The 19,428-nt window shown below is 45.0% G+C and overlaps 1 protein-coding gene across 6 annotated transcripts in view; it reads right to left on the bottom strand.

Moving 5' to 3' along the window:
* The window catches only part of DSCAM (DS cell adhesion molecule), an 855,708-nt gene that overhangs the window by 824,686 nt on the left and 11,594 nt on the right, over positions 1-19,428 (bottom strand). Inside the window, exon 1 of one of the 6 annotated variants that reach the window (XM_045389319.3) lies at positions 2,072-2,267. The exons of 3 other annotated variants lie outside the window; for them this stretch is intronic. In XM_045389319.3, the coding sequence (XP_045245254.2) occupies positions 2,072-2,126 (55 nt within the window). In that variant the 5' untranslated portion in view covers positions 2,127-2,267. Of the gene's footprint in view, positions 1-2,071; positions 2,268-19,428 lie in introns of those variants that run through there. 2 more of the 6 variants (XM_045389322.3, XM_045389320.3) reach the window with 2 other exon arrangements.

Raw genomic sequence — 19,428 nt, 5'->3', positions numbered from 1 at the left:
ATTACAGTAATAATAATGGTGATTATCAGTTGATTTTAAAAGTCTTGAAATAATACAGAACTCACTATATGAGCACCTACATAATTTTTGCATGTATTTTTCATATTGAAGAATATTTGAGGTTTTCTATAATTGTATTACCATATACAATTATTTCTATGATTGTTTATTTTAGTTATGAAATGCTAATTCAGAAAAAAGTCACACACATATACAGCATCTGTGTATCAGAGGCTAATACTCTGTATCAGTATCATAAATTCTTCCATACCATTTTGTCATACAAAATGCTTACACTGTAAATAAATACTGGCTGATGACAACCAGCACAGCCTCTTTCGTCATCCTGAAACACACACTTCCCAGTGGGGTGCAAATTTTGTTTCACCTTATAACCCAGGCCTTTCCAAGGAGTTCAGAAAGGTCCTCCCTGACAGGTGAAACAGGCTGTCAAGGCTCTGTGTCTTTGGAACACCTCTGTAGGCATCTGTACATTTCTTAGCAGGTTGCATTAACGGAAGAGCAGAAAGGGCTGACTTCCCCAACACATCTCCACATGTTCCCTAAGCAGATCTGTCCCCGAAGGGAAATTCCCAGGAGGACACAGGACAGGTACAGTGCCCTCTGGGAAAGATGGGTGTCTTGTCAGAACTTGTTGCAATTCTTTCCTGCTAGGAAATCTCAAAATGAAAGTTTCAAACACTTTGCTTTAGGTTATATTGGAGAGAAAGTATCATCTTCATGTTCATTTTGATACCACCTTCTTTCAACTCCACCTTTTCGTAGTCACCATTTTTTAAAAAAAATTGACAATGTTCATGCATTTCTTCTGGCCTGTTGGTATGTTGATTCTTTAGGTACTGTCTAGGTAGGTAAAGAAAATGCACTGCCTTGCAGCCAACATGCAGAGCTTCCCTGTGTATCTTCCAGGAAAATCTCAGAGCCTCCCCTTTGCTTCTCGTATTTTCTCACAAGGGCCAGATTTCCTCTCTTCTCTTCCTTTACCTTCTCTTCTTCTTTTCCCTCCCTCTCTCTCTCCCTTCCTCCCTCCCTCCTCTCTCTCTCTCTCTCTCTCTCTCTCTCTCTCTCTCCTCTCTTCTGGCTAGGGGATTCTGCTTAATGGTTTAATTTCAACTGTCAGCAGGTTATACATTTTATGCAGATGTGTGTTTCAAAATTTGAAATGGGAATTTAAGCTGTAGCTACTCCCAGGCGATGTCAAATGATGACAATTTCCTCTGGTTCCCACAAGAGAGGAAGCCATTCATACATGTAAGTTCATATTTACGCGGTGACAGACAGCCTAAGGTGCAGTCACACTTACTAATTGGGTCTGACTCAGTCAAGAGCAATAGCTTTCTAAATACCCAGGAAGAAATCATTTCAAAATATAATATTGGCTGGGCATGAGGAAAGAAATGCTATTTACAATATTCACTGATTTCATTTTTACTACTATACAGGTGTTTCTTTTTTTTTTTTTTTAATTTGTCAACATTTCAGATGATGTAATGCTTATCAGTGCATATTTTTACATAAACGACTGTGAGGAGCATGAAGCAGCACGGGGTGCACAGAAGGACAGATCTTTCTTAAAGCCCTCCTTGGTGCTGGAGATACATTGTACTAGCATGAAATTACGTGTTTGAAAAATCTCAAAAAGCACTGAATCTGAAGGGAGATGTTCCTCATTGACCCCTCCACCTGCGTGCACTTGGAATGTCATATCCCTTTCCCAGGTTGTAATATTCAAAGTGGCGATCTTCCTGTCTCTCCTTCTGTCACCAGACCTGGTTTATTCTGAATGAGGCAGCTCTCTAGTATTGGAGTTAGGCTCTGAGCTGTCACTTGGCTAGGTAAGCGCCTTCCAATGATTACAGAGCAATTTCTCCCCGGCCTCTCCATTGCCACCTCTCCTCCCCGAAAAAACAAATATAATATTTAAAAAATAAATAAAAGCACGAAAATTTAAACACAGATGAAGAGGAAAAAGAAAGAAGACTTTACCCATGCATCCAATGCCATCCCCCGCCCCCCGGGTCAATGATAAGGAATGAAATTCATCACAAACCGAAAGGCTCACCATTCGCGAAGCTCTGGAACAAGGAGAGAGCCAGTATCCACATGCCCCTGCCGCTCCCCGGCCTCCCGCGAGCGACGCGCCGGCCTTGCCCCCTGCGCTCCGCCCGGCCCGGCTCCGCTCGCCGCTCGGCACCTGCCCGGGGGCCGCCGCCCGCCCGCCGCCCGCCGCCTGCCGAGGACGCGCCGCCGGCGCCGCCGCCGCTGCCGCTGCCTAGCCGCCCGGGCACGCGGCGCGGCCGGGCTCCGGAGCGAGGGCTGCGCTCGCCGCGCGCTGCGCTCCTGCACACCTGCTCCCGGGCGCCGCGCCCCACGCTGCGGCCGGAGCCCAGGTGCGCCGTCAGCTCAGTGGGCCCCCGGCAGGTCGGCAGGTGGAGAGAGCCGCAGACGCGGGCGTGAGCTCATCCCGGGCACCCGGTGCCCAGAATGCGCAGCCAGCGGCCTCCCGTGCGCCAGCCCTCACCCTCCGCATCCAGGCAGCAGGCGGGCGGGCAGGCTCATCTTTGCCGTGCTCCGGCCTCAGTCACATGGATCCCTCTGCCAACCTTCCCTGCCTGCGAGCCGGGCGAGTGAAGCCGAGCGCGGAGGCGAGCAAGGACCCCTCCCCTGCCTCTGGCCGCTGGGGCGCTCTGCAGTCTTAAAGCAGCAGCAGAGACGTGCAGCCGAACTGAGACAGGACCGGGGAGAGCGCAGCCACCGCACAGTCACGCACAGTCATCAGGAGGAATTTCTTAGAGGCTTAAATAATCATTTCTACAGCTGCTTATTTTTAGTTATTTTCCTGCAGGTTGCTAATAAGAGATGGCCAGGGTGACTATTGCGGAAGGTGGCCAGCCACAGAGAGGTGAACATGAAATGCTCGTAGTTTTAATAAGATGTGCTGCTGGATTCCGATTCCGTATTTACTCTCAGAAAAGTCCAGTTCATTTGCCTAGTGGGAAATGTTCCTTCCAAATCCTTGCTGCTACTGTAAAGATCTCTATGATTTCACAGGCTAATTTTTAATTATCTTGAATACATTGTAGAATGCAAACACAAGCACTTCTAATTTTGCTCTCTGAATGGCGCATAAAAAAGCTGATTGAAATTGCTGATAATTTGAGTAATCCCAAACATATAACCCCTTTCACGTTTCTGTGAAAAGTCAATATGTTAACATTTCCTGAATGTCCTGTATGATTCCTGAAGTCATGATAATAAATTAAAGCTCTCAAAAGGGCGTACATCCATCCATCACTTTGCAATATAATGACCGACAGGGCTGGAATGCACCCCAGTGTAGAACCCAGGATGAAATGCTCAGAGGCAGGACAATCAGGACTGAGAAAAAGCATTCGGTGGGGGTCAAGGGAGATATTTTCAAGGGAAATTGAGTAGGCTTTTTCCTAGGCACCAGGTATCTTCTAACTGGGCTCCATGTCCCCCTCCAAATACAGAAGAACGATGCACATCTCAGACAGCTCACAAAACAACACAGGAGAAGCAAATGGTGAGGCAGAAACAAAATGGTGCTTTACCAGGGTTGGGCACAAGATGGCCAGGCCCTGTGTACCGGGAAGGGTCAGCTGAGCCGGTGATGCTGCCTGGCTCACCACTGCTCTGCAGCTGCAGGTGATCACGTGCTGCCGCCCACTCAGGCTGCGCAGGCCCAGCCCCCAGTACCACGCACCAGAACCAGTGTCCTCCGGCTTTGCAAATGCTGGGTGCTCAGTCCCTGGTCCTTCCCAAATGCAGCCCAGGAAGGCAGAGGATGGGCCCGATTCTGTCCCTGCATCCAGCTGGTTGACCTATTCATTAATTCTTACTTGCACACTAGCCACCTGCAAGGGTGCCCAGGCACTGGGGTCAGGCAAACCCGGGGTCAAATTGCAGCTCCTCCACTACCCCGATGTGGGGCTTCTGCATGTGACTCGAGCCTCACTTTCCTCATACACAGACTGGAAATTACCACAGTTCTTAACTCACAGGGCTGTGAAGATCTTTCCATCCGTTGACAGCACATGGTCACTATAGTTAGCGATGGCTGTGGTTAACTGTTACTGAGTTTTGGAGCAGGGCTGGAAACATGATTTGCAGGGTCCACTGCAAAATGAAAATTTTCTCAAAATGAAAAAAACGAAAAGGAAGCACCATGACAAGTATAAAACAGAACACTTTCTCCTTTCTTTCTTCCTGCCTCTCTCAACCAGTCATGGTGTCTTCTTCATGCTGCTCTTCCTCAGGCATGGGAATGCAGCCCTGCACAGACCCCACAGCGCTTCCAGGTGACTCGGTGCAGTACAAGAGGCTTGTACTTACCAGTTGCTTCCCGGCGCTTGGCTGCACCCACATGCTGTGACCAGCCACGGTTAGAGGGTGGGGAAGCCACTGTCTCTCTCCCACAGCCCACTGTCCCAATGTACAGTGGACATGAGATCCCTCAGGGATTGCAACCTCCCTGCTGGGAAGCTCTGGGTACCTGGACTGGAGGTGGGTGCGAGGCTCTGGAATGTGCCCTGGCACTGCCAGCCTGCTGAGGGGACGGTCACTGCCGGGCCTCACAGTGAACCCCTACACAGTGCTTGTCCTACACATATGCCCAGACACCCACCACAGATGGCAGGTGGTGGCAGAACACAGGCTTGCTGTTCCAAAATGATGCAGTTGCCACCCTATTGGGGGGCAGCAACAATTGCAGGGGCAGAGGCTGCTCAAGAGTTGGGGGAACATGAGGTTGGGAAGTGGACAGCTGAGAACCTCTCCCAAAGGAGAGGTGGCAGGTGGCAGGATGGTACAGGAGCCAAGGCTACAAGCCCCCGTCATACTCCACTGTCCCACTGGATTTAGAAAAGGTAAAACAGAGATGATATCATTAAACATTTCAAGATGGTGACTACAGAGAATTCAACCTCAAGTGCAGGCCCTTCTTTGCTTGGGACCAGATGGGACCCCATGTGAGTGCGACCCTATGTGGTTGTCTATTAACGCATCTGCCACAGGCTGAATGGGTGAAGGATCTTGAATGCGCCTAACACATGCACCAGAGTCTTTTCAAATGTATTTACATAATAGACTTCAGTAAGAAACACACTTATTTCTCACTAAACTGTGAGTTCCATGAGACCAGACACTCTTTCCTATTCAGGGCAGTATCCTCATGGCCTGGCCCAAGTACATGCTGGGTAAGTATTTGTGGGCTGGAATGGAGATCTCTAATGCAGGTAGAAGGTGGAACCTGTCCTCAGATACGCACACGTGTACACATAAAGTACCGTGGAAATTTAAGAGGGAAAGTGAGTACTGTACTTCATACAGAAGTCTCAGAGGAAATGGCAAGAAAGTTGAGCTTTCAAATTCAGTTAAGATGTCAATATGCAAAACTGAGTCAAGGACGGGGGCATTCTGCCCTGAGAGTAGAGACATCTGGAAAAGACAGCTTTATAAAATAGCTTAGGTTTACAGCGATTCCTCCTTTTGTATTGCTAATCAGTGTAGCCTCTGGAAGACCACTTTTGACCTGAAACAATTCCATCCAGACTTGTCCCTTCCCCGGTTCTGTCTTCCTACAGCTCTTGGTCAGCCATCCAAGTGGAAGAAAGGTGAAGTCAAAGAGGCCACCTTGGTGCCCACTTGACTGATGCTAAATAAGAAACAATGCACATTTGAGGAGTTACATCATCCAAGTTACATCATCCACGTATAGCATCTGTTACTCCTCTGTTTTCTGTTGGAGAACCGGGAGAGCATATACGAAGCTATGGCCTTTGAGCCTTGTGCTAAAGGAAGGGTTGGGGTTGAATGTTGCCAGGGATGAGCGAGGAGGGCATTTTAGGCAGGAAGGTCTCCACCGTGAAGCCTCACTCCTATTGGACCTGTGGGGTTCATTCTGATCAAGGCATTAAGGAGTTTCCCATGGGGGACCTGTATTAGTTGCCTAGGGCTGCTGAAACAAAGGTCCCCAAACTGGGTCACTTAAAACAACAGGAATGTATTGTCTTAGAATTTGGAATGCTAAAAGTCCAAAATCAAGGTGTTGGTAGGACCCTCCGCGTTCTGCAACCTGCAGGGAAGAGCTTCCCCTTTTCTCATCCAGCCTCTAGTGGTTGCTGCCATCCTTGGCACTCTTTGACTTGCAGCTGCACCTTTCTGATCTCAGCCTGTCTTCACATGGCCTTCTTTCTCTCTGTAAGTGTCTGGGCCTCTCTTCTCCTCTTCTTACAAGAACGGTGGTTATGTTAGAGACTCACCCTACTCCAGTATGATCTCATTTCAACTTATTACCTTTGCAACCTTTGATGTCCCTACTCTCAAATAGGGTCCCACTCTGAGGTACTGTGGGTTAGGATTGCACCGTATGTTTTGGAGAGAAGGGAACGCAGTTAAACCCCAACAGGATCAAGATGCCTGAAGTCAAAAGGCAAGAGGCAGGGAAGGGTTTCCGTAGATTTGGGTGAGGACACCAGCATCTTGCTTTGTAACTCACTTGAGCCACGTGCATCAGGGGCCATCACAGTGCTCCCCTGTGCAGAGAAGGAGCTCGGACTTTACCTGGAGTCTCAGTTTCTTCTCGTGGAAAATTGAGTAATCATACCCACCCTTCCTATTTTAGAAGATTGTTGAGAGGATTCAATGAGATATGGGAGTTGGCTCTGAGAAGGTTACACAGATAACCACTACATGATGTCATCACAGCCTACAACTGGACCTACAGAAACATTTTGAGGAAACACATTACTTGGCAAAGCCTCAATCTGGCTGTAGGGTGTTTTGATTCATTGACGCCAGACACAGCCACACCTCTGGTCTCAGAACTGCAAAGGGCAGAGATGACCAAAAATGTCAGCAGCGACCCACCCATTTCTTCCTCCAGTGAACTGACTGAGTCCTTCAACAAATACATGGTGTAAGTCTGTTATCTAGAGGCTGTTATAACAGTCCCTGTGGGGTTAAAGATGGATGAGGATGAACTGGGATGGGCACCGGGGAGCCTGTGGACTGCTTGAAATGTTCTCCATATGCGTGTGGGTGAACACCACACAGGAGCATACACATGGAAAATTTGCCACGCTGCATGCTTAAGCCTTATGTACTTTACATGCCTTACTGTGTGTAAAAAAATAAAGACCAAAACACAGTATCTACTAACCTCAATTAAGCAAGAAATTCAAATAATAGTGACAACAATTTGATAAGATAAATTATATAATCAGGAGTTGACACATCTAATTCAACTAGCTGGTGTGGTGTATGTGTGCCTGTGTGTGTGCTGTCCATGTGTGTCTTTCTGTGTGTGCTGTTTGTGTGGTATCTGTGTTTGTGTGTTTGTGAAAGTGTGTTGTGTGTCTATGTGTTTCTGTGGTGTGTGTTTTTATTTTAGTGTGTGTGTGTATTCTGTGTGCTTGCATATGTGGTGTGTGTTTATGTGCATTGTTTTATGTGTGTGTGCGTGTGTGTGTGTGTGTGTATGTGTGTGGTGGAAACAGGTGTGGCAGAGACAGTGAGCAGGAAAGGCTTCCCTGCAGATACCGGAGCTGAGTCCTGAACACTCTATTGGCTTCAGCCTTGTACACGAAGGAACAGTTGCTCCCCACCCCCACCCAGCAGAGGGAGCTGAATGTACAGAGACACAGACTGGAAGGACACAGCACAGTCATGGAAGGCCCCTTGCAAGGAGGAGCTGGGCTCCATCCTGAAGGCAAGAGGAAACCACTGATGTATGGTCAGTAAGGAAGTGACACAATGAGGAGTATGCCTTGGAAACATTCCCTTCTGGGGACACACTGGATAATGGCCTGAGGAATGTGAGAAAGATGCAGGGAGGACTTTCTAGGAAATGAGTAAGACCTGACCAACGCAGTAGGACTGGAATAAAGGCACTTGCTGCAGATAATAGTGAAAGACATTTAAAAGGTGAGATGATCAGGAGTTGAAAATACTTTAATAGTACTTTAAATAACAGTTGCATCATTCTCAATACATGAGGTCGTTAGCCTGTCACTGATACTCATTCAGCGCCTGTATGTTCAGTTTTAGGCCACGTGCTGCCTGTGCTCACGAAATCAACTCTTTCCTGAGAGGCGAGCACTACTGCTCTCCTCCCTGTCCACCAGATGCAGAATCCTCGGCTCAGAGTGGTCCAGAACCTTGCACTCTATCACCAGTCAGTGAGGGGCAGAGCTTGGCCTGAACCCAAGCACAACACCCAGAGGTCCAGTAATGATCAGTCGAAGAGGGAAGAGATAGGGCATGTGGGGAGGGATGGAGAGGATGGCAAGGTGACTCCAAAAGATCCATGGTGGATACTTGTGTAGACAGAGCCGCCTCTGACCAAGAACAGGAACCCCATCTTCTCCCATGGGCTTTTATGTTTCTCCCCACTTCTATTCTCTCACATACAGCCTGGTCTCTGTAAAGCAGCCAGCTTGATCCTGCAATGCCCACATACACACACACACACACACACACACACACACACACACGATGATTGGAAGCCCTGGTCAAACTCTCCATTGCCTCCCTGTATCAGTGATTTCATACAAGGTGAAATCCGACGTCCTCACCAAGGCCATGAGCCCTGTGTTATCCAGCACCAGCTCCAGATCCCCTGCTCCTGCCACCTTCCTGCTCATACATTCAGCGCTGGCTTCCTGCATTTTGCTCAGGCACACTCAGCACAGGCGCACACTCTTCCCTCAGCCACCCCAGGGGCCGCCCTCCCACTGCCATCACTGCTAACGTAAACACCTCTTCCGAGAGCCTTTCCCTGACAAACCCCCACACCAACAGCATTCTCTACCCTACCACCTTGTATCCACTCAGCTTCATTTTCTCTGTATTGATGTATAAATGTATGCAATTATCTACAGGCTTATCCTTAGATGAAAGCTGAGACTGTGTCTTTCTGTTCACTTCTACACTCACCACACCTAGAATAATGCTCAGCATATAGTAAATGCTCAATGAATATCTGCTGAATTAAGAGACACTCGATTAAAAAAAAAAAAAAAAAAGTGTTGCATGAGGCAAGGCACAGAGACCCTTAGTGACATCTCCTGCATTTCACACCTTGGGAGACACAGAGTTGTGACAGAAAAAAAAAAAACCCAGATGGAAAGGAATTAAAAAAAAATTCTTAGATGTCAAGTCAGCTTATCAACTTGCATAAACATTTCATCAAAATAAATATTTCTTTACTCTGCACTGGGCAGGTGGCTTGCTCACAGGCACTCTAACAAGGTGTTTTTTTAAATGAAGACAGGTAGTGAGTCTAGGGATTTGAATTATAAGAAAAGGTCAAGGCGGGGTTTGTATCAAATAGGTTTTAGAAGCAGAGAACACTTCAAAGCCAAACATAAGCCTGTGTGCAGAGTACTGATCATGGCGGCCCACTGGGATTCGGTTGAGGGGAAGGACGACGCTGAGGGAAGAGGCTGGGGGGAGAGCTGCAGATGGGGGTGCGAGCCTGGATCTGCCTGAGGGACCTGAGTTCCCACCAGCCCCGGGACTCCTGTGGAGGGGTGCAGCGGCCCCCTCTTGAAAGAACAGCGTTCACACAGAGTTCCTGGAGGCGCCAGGCGTGCCAGGCAGCTGTCCCGGGGGCCTCGTTATGCTAGGGGCCTCCAGATGAGATAACGCGGAGAAATCCTGGTTTCAGCACGGGGCTTTCAATGTCTGGGGAATGATCCAGCGTGGCCCCGAGGACAGCAGAATGAGGAAGCAGCTCAGGGATCCTCGTATGACCCCTGTAGCCCCAGTCACAGCTCAGCTCTGTGGCTTCGTGGGCAGCTTTTCAGACACCAGGGAAGACAGCCTTGATGAAATGCCCCAGGGTCTCTAAAGGAGTTCCGTCCTCACTGGGAAGGCGCTCAACACGGAGGGGCAGAGGTCCCAAAACACCACGTGGAGAAAGGCGAGGGGCCAGCCTTGGGTTCCCCGCAGGACTGATGTGGTTCTGGAGTCCAGTGGTTAAGACCCGGCTTGGGGTCAGACCCCGTCAGGGCTGCTGAGCCTGAGCCAGAGCGAGGTGACCTGTGCAGGTGGCTTTACCTCTGCCCTCCAAAGACTGGTCTGTTAACACTACCTATGCCACAGAGCTGCTGTGACAATCAAATGACTTAAAACCTGCCAAGCGCCTAGAATAGTGCCCAGCATGCAGAGAGCAAAAGATCCTATAAATGTAAGTATTTACTATCGTTACTGCTGCTACAGCTTTGCTGTGTTTTTAGTGAGGTTCTATGCCTTGACGCAAGAGCAGAAGAAAGGGAACAGTGTCAAAGACAGGTCAAGAATGAGGAAAAGACAGGAAGGCAGGCAATGTAGAATGCAGAAGTTGGAAAGAAAGAAGAAAACTATACAGGCATTTCCTTTTCATTGACATAAACCAAATTTTAGTGGCTCGAGAGAAGTGTAAGAAATTGGGGATAAGATGAAATTGGACTCTTCATTTCAGACACATTAAAAATGCTAATTAAAAATATACAGAAGAAAAATACTTGAATCATAAGCAAAATTTAAGACCAAGCAATTCAGATAGAAGAATGTTCTGGAGACAGTATGTTCATGTATAACCCAGGGGCCAGGGATACATCTTTTTTTTTTTCAGATGGAGTCACACTCTGTCACCCAGGCTGGAGTGCGGTGGCACGATCTTGGCTCACTGCAACCTCTGCCTCCCACATTCAAGCGATTCTCCTGTCTCAGCCTCCTGAGTAGCTGGGACTACAGGCGCGTACCACCATGCCTGGCTAATTTTTTTGTATTTTAGTAGAGACAGGGTTTCATCATGTTGGCCCAGATGGTCTCGATCTCCTGACCTCATGATCTGCCCACCTCAGCCTCCCAGCGTGCTGGGATTACAGGTGTGAGCCACTGTGCCCGGCCAGGATACATCTTTAAACATTGACAGAAGCCCAGAAGCTTATAAAATAAAAGACAAATAACTGCAATATTCTTTTAATGACAAACTTCTGACCAAAACAAAGTCAGAAGACAAGTAATGGGTGGACTAAGGGGCACACTCACCACCTGCAAGATAGATAGAGGCCTAATGTCAATATGAGGTTGAACATTTAACAATTGACAACAAAAAGCAATTAATAGGCATGTGATCGTTTAGAGGAAAAGAAAACAAAACAGCCAATAAAGCTGAGCAGAAGCTGAACCACATTAATAGGCAGGGGACTGTACATTTAAATAACAATTGGACATTGCTTCTCATCCACCAAACGGAAAGGACCTAAATGACAAGGAAACTAATGTTGGTGGGACACAGGGGAAAAGGATACTTGTGGACATTGTTGGTGGCAATTTGATACTTTTGTAGCTGTCTTTAATTTTAATGGATTCTGGCAATATCTATTTACAAACAAAACAAAAATCACCTACCCTTCAACTTTGCAATTTTAGTCTTAGGCATCTGTTCCACTGAGATAAAACATCAGCAGAACTTAAAGCTGTATTGGCAATGAATGCTATCTGCTGCCGAACAGTTTGCTGAAACAAGGGAAAAAAGCGAGAGAGAGAAGAAAAAGAAAGGAAAGAGAGAAAGGGAGGAAGCCATCCAAATACCTATCCTTGAGGAATGTTGAATTAAATATAGTCTTAAAAAATCAGGGATGTGTAGACATTTCCACCACATTTAATTAAGTGAAAAAAGCAAGATACAGAAGAAGATATAAAAAAAAGCAAGATACAGAAGAAGATATAAAATATGTCACTTTTGTAAAACAGACAACACACACCTGTGTGTGTGTGAGAGACAGAAAGAGAGATCTTGTAAGGGTGAAAACATGTTGCACAGCAAATATTAACATTGGTTACCTGATTTTATTGAGGTGAAGAGAAGAGGAGAAAGAAAAGAGAAAAACAAACAAAAAGGGGTTAATTTAGAAAATCAACACATATAACATGACCACACTTATGTAAAATATAACCGCTAAAATAAAATGGCAATGGTAGTTATCTAAGTAGTGGGATGCCAGTTCTTTCTCTGTCTATTATAATTTTCTGGGTTATCTGATTATTTTTATTTTCTTTAAAAAATCTAAAATTATGTTGAAAGGCAATAAAGAAACAAAATTAAGTATATTATGAAACCTAACAAGATTTGTGTAGCATAATACAGCAAACAGGTTCTTAGGCACACACTGGAACTAACTTTCTTGTCTCCTTTTCTTCTGATCTTTCTGGTCCTGCCTAGTTGAAACCCAGCAGCATCTTTAGGGAGGGGTGTGAACCCACTTTCCATCACAGTCATGCATCCACAGGCCCATTCTTCCCATATCACTTGTCACTTCCCCCTCTTGTCATCCATATCCTCCTGAGAGTTCATAAGGACCCTTGAAGGTATGTTTCATTCTGCAGCGTCCACTACACTGGACGTGTGTTGGATGAGAGGCCATTTTGACCTTTTCTCATTGTTAAAATCTCTAAACAAAGTAACTTGTTTATATTAGCCAGGGTTCTTAAGAGAAAACAGAGCAAATTGGATAAATATATTATAGACTACATTTGTGAAACTTGATGTGTGTGTGCATGTATATGTGTATATATGTATGTGTGTGTGTATATATATACACACACACACACATGCCTATACATATATGTGTGTGTAGAGAGCATTTTACTGTAAGGTACTGGTTCACACGGCGATGGAGGCTGAGAAGTCCCATGCCTTGCCATTTGCAAGCATGATGCAGATGAGACCCGGGAAAGTCAGTGGTGTAGTTCAAAGGCCTGAGAGCTGCAGAGCCAGTGGTACACATTCCAGTCTGCGTCTGAAGGCCTGATAACCAGGAACTCTGGGGGAAGAAAACATGCCCCAGCTCAAGGGATCAGGCAGAGGATAAATTCAACCTTCCTTCTTCTTTTTGTTCTACTCAGGCTCTCAACAGATTGGATGAGGCCCACCCACAATGGAGAGGGCCATCTACTTCACTCAGTCCACCAATGCAAATGTGAGTCTCTTGCAGAAACACTCTCACAGACACATCCAGAAATAATGTTTCACCAGCTATCTGGGCACCCCATGGCCCAGTCAAGTTGACAAATACAATTAACCATCACAGTACCCCATCAGGTTCACTTCCTCATTCTCCTCCAGAAGGCCGGGCCACAGGGCAGGGAGAAGTCAGAAACAAAACTCCATGGAAACAGCAGTTGAGAGTAAAGGAAGTGACAGGGGAGACGGAACCCGTTTTCTGCACTTACACAGAGCAAGTCCTTGCAGAAGTGAACGTTTTTCGGGAATGGGAGGGACGGTGAGCGGTTTACAGAAAAAAAGACATGGAGTATTTATGGAGATCTGTGATTGGAGAGTAAGGAGGGGGCCAGATTCAAGTCCACTTGACCGCCTGGCTCACAGTGTCTAGCCTTTGCCTTGCAGAGGTATGGCATGTGCCAGGGTGGCTGAGGGCAGTGCCCTCTCAGCTGAGGAAGGCCCACTGAGAGCAACTAGAAGCAGCACCTGCAGTCCAGAGCATAGCCAATGACATCTGTCTGCCAATGCCTATATGATTTCATCACATTTTAAGAAAAGTCTTGAAAAGCAACTCTCAGTATCTGTAAGGTATTTTAACTTTTTCATAACTATTTCTCTAGGAATAGTAATGGATATTACTCCAAGGATGGGTGAGGAGCAACTGAAAACTAAATAATATGTGACTGTGAGAGATATTAATAGCTTTTGTTATTTAAGACAAATGTAACCTCTTCGGTCTCTGGCAGATGCTTTCCAAAGCAAGTGAAAGACTCAGAATGTGATCCACAACCAGGACATCGACCTATTCATTGAGCAAAGATTTATTGAGCCCCTGCTACTGGCTAGCATTGTGAACACATAGGATATACCAGTGGACAAAATAGACAGCAACTGTTTCTCACACGATGCTTACAGTCAACATTATGCTCACTGTATGAAAATTATACTCATGCTTGTTTGTTTCTGAGAGCATTTCAAGGACAAAAACTTATTAAATCCTGAATGACTTGCATCCTGGTGTTGTCTTTGAGATTTCTCTTCTCATGCAATTTACTGTCATTGAAAATACCAACCACACATGCATATGCAAAAATATAACTGGATGAATGGTCAGTTCTGTGATTATACCATAGCAACTGGATGGGGAAAAAAACAAGCATCCACCATTAGAGACCAATTAAATAATCATTCATCTAGATTATGGAATATTATGCAGCTATTAAAATGACAAGGCAGCTTTAGGGCTCATATAACAGATCTCCAGATATTTTGAAGCTGAAGAAGTAGTGAAATAAAATTAGTGGATACTGTATGTTTCCACTCCTGTAAAGAAATGTGTACTCATTTCTATGTTTATGCATGCATACAAAGCTCTTGGAGAGATCTATAAGAAGCTGTTATCCATAGCTGCATCTCAAAAGACAGACTGGAGTAGGACAGAGAAGGAATATATAATTTCATGAAATCACCTTCTTGATTAAATAGATGTGTTCTTACTAATTTTGTTTTATTTTAGCATGCACAAGTCTACTTCTTAATTATAAAAAGATACCAATGAACTTTAAGAGGTTATTATATACAGTTCTACAACTGTCAAATATGCCAGCTGCTAGCTACATGACTATTTCAATTTAAAGGTAAATTAATTGAAGTTAAAAAAAAATGAGATCCTCAGCTGCACTCACCATATTTCAAGTGCTCAGTAGCCACATGGCGAGTGGCTGGCACATTAAACAGTGCTGACATATGGAACATTTCCATTATTGCAGACAGTTATATTGGACAGTGCTGCATACTCTATGAACCTAGAGCCAGTGAACTTTTTCATGAGATATCTAAGCCTTCGTTCTTCACACTAGAGTTGACTCAAAAGAAAATTACCCAGGAGAGCTGTATAGTATAGAAAAAGACAGAAGTTTCCTCAAAATTAACACACATCTCCCCTTCTATCTCCACTCATCAACAAGCAGCAAAGTTAGAAAGTCATTCCTTCAACCTTTTTACAGTGTCATGATCAAGACTTTAAGTTATTTTGCATATATTTTAAGTGTTACAAGGTCTGGGAACTTTTCCCCTGCAGCAACACAGATTGATCACTATTTATTGGTGTTATTTATTAGCATAAAGTAATAAAAAATAAGTACAAACCAACCCTAATCTGATTTTTTAATTACTGTGTAAGTGCTGGTAATTCCTCACTTTTTTAGATTCCTCACATTCAAACGTGTTTAGCCTTCTGAGGTCCCTTCCAACACTGAGAAGCCACAAGCATAATCCCAAGTGAGACTTGAGTTTGGATAACCGTGGATGACTAAAAGTTATCAGTGTATTTGGCTCAATAAGCTAAAAAGTACCAATGAATTATTTAGGGATTGCCCATTCATTTCTACTCTGAAAGTTTTACTGGTGTTTCTTAATGAGTCTAATATGAATTTAAATCTCCAGCCACCAAAACTACAGTCTTAGTCAAATGCCAACAAAGTAAACTTTTAGACTTAGAAGTCGTCTTCTTCCAATTAGGAAGAGATAAATGCAGAAGTACCTCTTACCCTTGCCCTTCAGAGTGAAAGTAACTGGTTTTAAAATTCTCTCCTTTTCACACCAAGCTAATAGAGTATTGGACCATTATCTGGCTGGAGAGCTGCCCTCCTGAGACGTCTCTGTGGCGGACACATGCATTTCATCTGTTAATAATAGTATCTTCAACAAAGAGCCCCGCACCAAGCCATCTGTTAGGTTGGGGGTTTTCATAATCAATCAACAGAGGAGGAAGTGTGTGCGAATACAAAACGCCCTTTCACTCTAGTTCTCTTTTTCCCTGTTTGGACTCCCTTGAAGAAACTGCAACAATCCATTTTAGAGGAGAGACCTTAGAACCTGCGGAGAAAGCACAAACTGCATATTTCCCTGCAAACAAATATTCAGAATGACCTTCTTGCTACCAGGAGAGGAATGTAAATCTCCCAGTGCTACAAGCTCTCCTTTTTCTTATTCACAGACTTTTATGAGAATCAGCTTATAATAGCAACCTGATCTGAACCCACCATGCAGGAAAGTGAGGCAAAGATGGGGTCTGGACCAGCCCACAAAGAACATCCTGTCTTAGGCCAGACATTTTACCAAGAGAGCCTCAAAGCAGGCCAGAAAAGGGAAGATGAGGTAAAAGAGCACATTTCTGCTATTAACTGTTAATCAGATGGGAAAACCCAGCAAATATAACTCAGCAAACCACCTGCTTCTCTTCAGAAGGTGCAAAGGAGTAAAACACAATAGAATCACTTCTAGTTTTCTTTTTATCTACCAAAGTGGTCTGAATAAAAATTAAATAATTTTTGAAAGTTTCACATTTGTCAACCATTATCCACATCATTCTTGTGTGCAATTTTTAAGTAAACACACCATTAATATGGTGTTGGTGGGTCACTGACACTGGTAGTGTCATTAACATGGCACTGGTAGGCAACGCCATCATAAATGAATTTTCACAAAAATAATTGTCTTTTATGGGAACAAAAGGAACTTGCTCAAAAAACACTTATATTACCAACTTTCAAGTTGGACAGATGAAGATCTGAGTTTGTCCCTCCCATTACTAGTAATGCGACCTTGAACAACTCACTGGCTCTCTCTAGTCCTCAGTTTCCTCATCTGAAAAATGGGAATGTCAACAGAACATAACCTATAAGGTTCTTGTAAGGTTTAAATCAAACATCATCTCTGCTCAGAGCTGTGCCTGGGACATAGATAAGCTCAGTGTGGTAGTGTTAGCGATTTATCATTTTCCACCTTGTTAAGGAACGCACATGGAGCGTAACTAAAGTTTTCTTATTTACTGAAGCCCATCATTGTGAACATTACAGTGTAGGTCAGAGGCCCAGCTGTCACTCTACTTAGTGTTCCCATTGATTTGGCGGAACTCAATTGTTTGGTGTTTGGGACAGTTTCTGATACCTAGCCCCCATATTCATTTCTGGTTTTTAATCAGCTATGAACTAGGAATACAAGTGACCAAATAAATTACTACTGTACTCAAGATAGATGTAAATGGGCTCAAATTCAGCGATTCTCATATTAGAATCACCTAGAGAGCCTGAGCTGCTGTGAAGACAAGGCATCTGCATTTTATAAGCCCCAGGTGAGTCCCATGTCCCGGGGGAGGCCACAGCTGGAAGTGTAGGTGAGTTCCCTCATTCCCTGACAGCAGCCCAGGAAGGGCAGTAAGTGGGCAGCCTGCAGTAAGTACAGCTGGGGGCAGGCCTGGAGCTTCCTTTCTAGTAGGAGGGCCAAGGTCACAGATTACTTTATATGTCTAAAACTAATGCGACCCTCAAGGAGAGGGAGAGGGAAGAAATCAAAGAAAATTAAATCCTTCGACCAGTGCTAACCAAAGTCGCTATGTTCCAAGTCTTGTGCTACACAGTTGGAGTATGTTGGTAAATAAGACAGACATGACCCTAACCCCTACGTGCACAGAGGACTGACAAGAAGACTAATGGGGGCAAATAAACCAATAATTGCACAAGTAGCTACACATCTGAATAATTAAAGAAATTGCAATTACATAATTGTACTACGGAAAGTACTTGGATGAAAAAGTGTAAGGTGTGGGGAGATACAGCAAAGAGGTGCTAACCAAGGATGAGTGATCAGACAGCATCATGAGGAGGACCAGAGAGGGTGGTGACTTACTTTTCTGGGACTGCCATAACAAAGCGCCACATGCTAGGGTCGTTTCAAAACAGAAATACATTTTCTGATGATTCTGGAGGCCAGAAGTGCAAGATCCAGTTGTCAGCAGGGTTGGTTCCTTCTGAGGCTCTGAGAAAGGGATCTTTTCCAGGCCTACCCTCAGTGTCTAGTGATTTGCTGGCAATCTTGGGTGTGCCTCGGCTTCTGCTGCATGTTTGCATGGCGTTCTCTGCCTTGGGGTTCACACAGTGTTCTCCTAGTGCACCTGTCTGTGTCCAAGCTTCTCCTTTTTATAAGGACATCGGGCTTATTGGATTAGAAACCACTGTAATGAGTGCATCTTAACTTGATCATCTCTAATAAGGTCATATTCACAGGTACTGGGGGTTAGAACTTCAACATCTTTTAGAGAAACACATTTCAGCCATTAACAGGTAGCAAAGATTTAGACTGGGTGAAGGAGGATGGAAGAAGAAAGCATTGCTAGAGAAAAAAGCACATGCTGAGGCCCTCAGCAAAGAGGGCTGCTGCAGTGACCAGGAATGGCTGGGAGGTTGGTCCGCCGGAGTGTGGGAAGCAAGAGGAGAGTCAGGAGGCACGGGCAGCGGCTGATCCTGCAGAGCTCTGGGGGCTCTGTGTGGAATGTGGGAGCCAACATGGGAGATGATGAAACCAAGACAACTGAAGGTGAGATGTAGCAGAACCAGCAAGAGGGACAAAAGGGAACTGCCCCTCAGTCATCTGACTGAAGACCCAAGGTCTAATTCCAGAGAGGGATAAACAGTCTCTGGACTGAATGACAGCAGACAAAGCTGAAAATGAAATTCAATTTGAAAACAGGAGGTTAAAGAAATGTTCATATACTGAAGGTTGAGATTCCCCACCTTCTTTCTCTAGTAGGCTCTTAGGAGTCTGGCAGCCAGAGATGACGCTGTGATACCTGGTTAGTCCAAAAGAAGAGGCACAAAGATACTGCCATGCAGATCCCCTCATTGAAGCCACCGAAGCAGACCACCCTTAACTTTTCAGTACTTCTCCAACTGTAGCATGAATAACAATTATGGTGGGAGGGAGGCATTAAAATGCAGATTGCTGGGCCCCACTCTAGATTCTGATTCAGAAGGTCTGGGAGGAGCTCAAGAACATGCACGTCTAACAAGCACCTCGGGAAGGCTGAAACTGCTGCTCCATGGACCACACTTTGAGAACCACTGCTCTAGAGAGTCAATGAATACATGGGTGTCAATGAGCTTCCAACCAGCATTTTACAATTCTTAAGTGCAAGCACAGATTAAATATTCAAAGGAGCCAAGACATTTGAAAAAAAAAAAAATCTATTCTAAAAGACAGTGACGAAGACAAACAAAAAGGAAAAAATAGTGACATAGAGGAAAAAGACTCTTTGGCAAGAAGACAATGACATGAAATCAACCATTATTCTCAGAGAGAGAAGATAAAAAATATTGCATCTGTAATAATAGAATACATGTTATTTTTCCAAAAGGAACATTCAAAGATCAAAAGTAAAGTTCTTAGAAATTGAAAACATGGGCCGGGCGCGATGGCTCAAGCCTGTAATCCCAGCACTTTGGAAGGCCGAGACAGGCGGATCACGAGGTCAGGAGATCGAGACCATCCTGGCTAACACGGTGAAACCCCGTCTCTACTAAAAAAAAATACAAAAAACTAGCCAGGCAAGGTGG

The sequence above is a fragment of the Macaca fascicularis genome, chromosome 3 (assembly GCF_037993035.2).
Source record: "Macaca fascicularis isolate 582-1 chromosome 3, T2T-MFA8v1.1".
In the NCBI taxonomy this organism is placed as follows: Eukaryota; Metazoa; Chordata; class Mammalia; order Primates; family Cercopithecidae; genus Macaca; species Macaca fascicularis.
This window is presented reverse-complemented; position numbering and strand designations above follow the sequence as displayed.